The sequence below is a fragment of the Anarrhichthys ocellatus genome, unplaced genomic scaffold, assembly GCF_004355925.1.
Source record: "Anarrhichthys ocellatus isolate YVR2014 unplaced genomic scaffold, GSC_Weel_1.0 scaffold9, whole genome shotgun sequence".
Lineage (NCBI taxonomy): Eukaryota > Metazoa > Chordata > Actinopteri > Perciformes > Anarhichadidae > Anarrhichthys > Anarrhichthys ocellatus.
In genome coordinates, this window is record NW_022280039.1 from 4,330,931 (window position 1) to 4,334,130 (window position 3,200).

A 3,200-nucleotide genomic window follows, 5' to 3' on the forward strand; every position below is an offset into this window, starting at 1 on the left:
ATGCAAAGCATTCATAACAAAGCTTCAACCCTCTGGAGATACTTGACACTGGAATAACAGGACGGTGTAATGAAACTGGTGTCAAACTACAGGAGTTTAATTTCCAAAAGATAAACTTTTGTGCAAATATTTACATTTAGTATTAGAACTTTCTCCTCTCCACTTTTAAAATTACATTTACAAAAGTGTTAACAAAAGTATACATTTTGGTCTTCACTCAATCAAACACACACACACACACACACACACTCTCTCTCAATAAATCTAGTAAATCTGGTTCATAGAACACATCTTTAATACAGTAGTTAGTTACAGTGATGTCGAAAAATAAAACATATACATCAAATTGGAACATTTATTTACAGAGTTCCTTTGTCCTCTTTTAGTGCTGTGACTACACTGCGATATCCCTCCACCCCACCCCGTTCCTGTTCCCAACAACATTTGTCAACTGCCATCTGCCTGTCTGCCCCCGTCTCCTCTCGACAAACTATATAATTAAGCTGCAACACCTTTTCTCCTCTTACGCCCCCCCCCCCCTTCTGCAGACTTCTACCTTCAAAAATAACAAGCTTTAAAGAGGACACTGCTTTATTTGATTTCCCTGCTCACATATCTTTCTAACAAGTGCTTCTAAAACAAAACAGCAATATATCTGAACAAGAAAAACAATGCTATGGTATGAAAATACTGTACAGCTTTACGTTTCATCCAGTGTAAACAGATTCCTGTGTAAATTGATTTACAATTCCCAACATCAGTGTGAGTTTCTAAAATCATAGTTTTGCCCTCTTTCCATGATAGAAATGAGGACTTTTGCAGAGCAGGACAAAACAAAAAATACTTATTTTTTTCTCTGAGAATTTGAGGGACAAAAAAGCAGCTAAGGAGCTCAGCCAGCTGGAGCAGATCCACACAACAAACAGAGCATCCACATCTTTCGCTGTAGAATAAGAAGAACAAATTATGGATTTCATGACTGTGAGCAGTGAAAGTTCATCATCTCAGTTTTTTTTTTTTACAAGTGTTCCAGTGGTTGGAGCTGGGACCGGCCCGCAGCCACGCTCCACCTTTCCTTTTATCCTCTACACCTTGGTGGCCAGTGACTGAATCTCTGACTTCTGAGTCTGGGCGCTGAGCGTGGAGGACATTGAGCTCATCTGGCCATGCATAGCCTTCTTCAGGTTGAGCAGGCACAGGCACTGGGAACGAAAGCGCAGGTCGAAGAAGGCGTACAAGAACGGGTTGAGGCAGCTGTTGACGTAGGCCAGGCAGGTAGCGTAGGGGTGAGCCAGAAGCAGGAAGCGCAGGAAGCCGCAGGAGTTCGGGGCCAGGTTCAGGTAAGAGAGGGCATCCATGCTCTTTAGCACGTGGAAGGGAGTCCAGCAGAAGGCAAACACCACCACAAGTGTGGTGATGATCTTCAGCAGGCGCTTCTTCTTCTGGTCCTCCTTGCGCACGTTATTGAAGTGGCGTGTGACGGTGCAGCCGATGAAGCAGTAGAAGATGGTCATGGCCAAGAAAGGCAGGAGAAAACCCAAGGCGGAGGAGGACAGGCTGAGCCCAGTGATCCAGAGGTAATCGTGCTTCTGGTTCATGGTGACCAGGCTGAAGTCCATGGCGCATGTGGTCCGGTTGCTGTTTTGGTCGTTCATAGTGGTGCGGAAGAGCAGCGTGGGCACAGCCAGCAGGCCGGACAGGACCCAAATAGCCCCCAAGGACGCCAGCATGGTGCCCCGGGAGCGCAGCCTGCTGCTGGACAGAGAGTGCACGATGGCCAGGTAGCGGTCAAAGCTCAGGCAGGTGAGGCAGAAAACACTGGCGTACATGTTGACCAGAACAACGTAGCTGCTGATCTTGCACAGAGCCACACCGAATGGCCAGTGGTAGCCCAGCGCTGTGTATACGGCCCAGAGAGGCAGTGTTATAACAAAGGTGAGGTCAGCAATGGCCAAGTTCCCGATGTAGACATCTGCAGCCCGACGTTTCGATTTGGATCTCCAGACGGTGAAGATGACCACACCGTTACCTGACAGGCCCAGGATGAAGATGAGCATGTAGAGGACCGGGATGAGGGAGTAAGAGGGCTCCCACTCTGAGAAGTCACAGGCAGTCTCATTGTCGTCATAATAGTATTCATAGTTATCAACATATTCCCCCGTGGTGGTCTCCATGCTACAGTGGAAAAGATATTTAAAAAAAAAAATCCTTTGTTCTCAGGAAAAAAAAAGATTGAGCCCTGTACAGTTCCAAGTCTTCAGAAGTGAACCAAAGCAGAGAATCACAGGAGCTGTAGGTTCTGCTGAGTTGACTGCTGGTCCGAGTTGGAGGAGGGCAGATTGTGTGAGAGAGTGAGTGACTGTTGGCTCTGTCTGCCTTTTTAAACTCGGCCCTCCACACCCCTGGTTCCCTCCCAGGACGACCCCCTCCTCCTCCTCCCCCAGTAAAACATCTCTCAGCCCCCCTCCCCTCCTCTCTCTCACCTCTTCTGGCGGGGCCCAACCCTCTGCCCGGAGGACGAGGAGCCCCGATATGGCAGGTGAAACCCTCTATCTAATGTTTTTTTGACTATGCGAAATTAATAACCATCTATAAGGAATTTGCAAGAAAATGTAATTAACGTAACTTCAGTACGTTCAGTAACTTCCCACAATTAAGAATTTGTAAACTCGATCCCACCCTGAGGTCTGATCGAAGTTGCATCTGGTGAATAAGAGACATTAATCAATCAATCAACTGATAAGTCAATGCATTTTTGAAGTTTTTTACTTAGAACTTAACTTGTTTCGTTGTAAAAAACAAACAAACATATACGTATATAAAAAAAAGCCTACATCATTTTAAATTGCGATCGAGCACGTTCTAATACTAATAAAAATAATGTAACAATAATAATGGTGATCATGTCATCGAACAGTTGATTTAATCAGCATTTTGTCGTCACTGGAGTGAATAAATGACATCATGTAAACAAAGCGGACAGATGCGGACCTGTTGGCTGCTCTGCCTCGCTGTCGCTTGAGAAATCTTTTATCTCTTAATCGGCATGAAAACGTTTCAGCGTTGCATTAGTGTACCAGCGACTTCGTTAGTAAAGGTGGATGTTGCTCATAGTGTGCGGAACAAGTCTGGACATTTCAACGTATCTCGTTTTACATCACAATCACAATTAAACGGCTGTTAAAAATGCAAACTGTCGG

At 45.5% G+C, this 3,200-nt stretch overlaps 1 protein-coding gene across 1 annotated transcript; it reads right to left on the bottom strand.

Annotated features, from left to right (window-relative positions):
- Positions 1-249: 249 nt before the first annotated feature.
- Positions 250-2,340, bottom strand: aplnra (apelin receptor a). Its single transcript, XM_031849435.1, has one exon. The coding sequence runs from the start codon at positions 2,172-2,174 to the stop codon at positions 1,086-1,088; it is 1,089 nt and encodes a 362-aa protein (XP_031705295.1). The 5' UTR covers positions 2,175-2,340; the 3' UTR covers positions 250-1,085.
- Between the last annotated feature and the right edge of the window lie 860 nt (positions 2,341-3,200).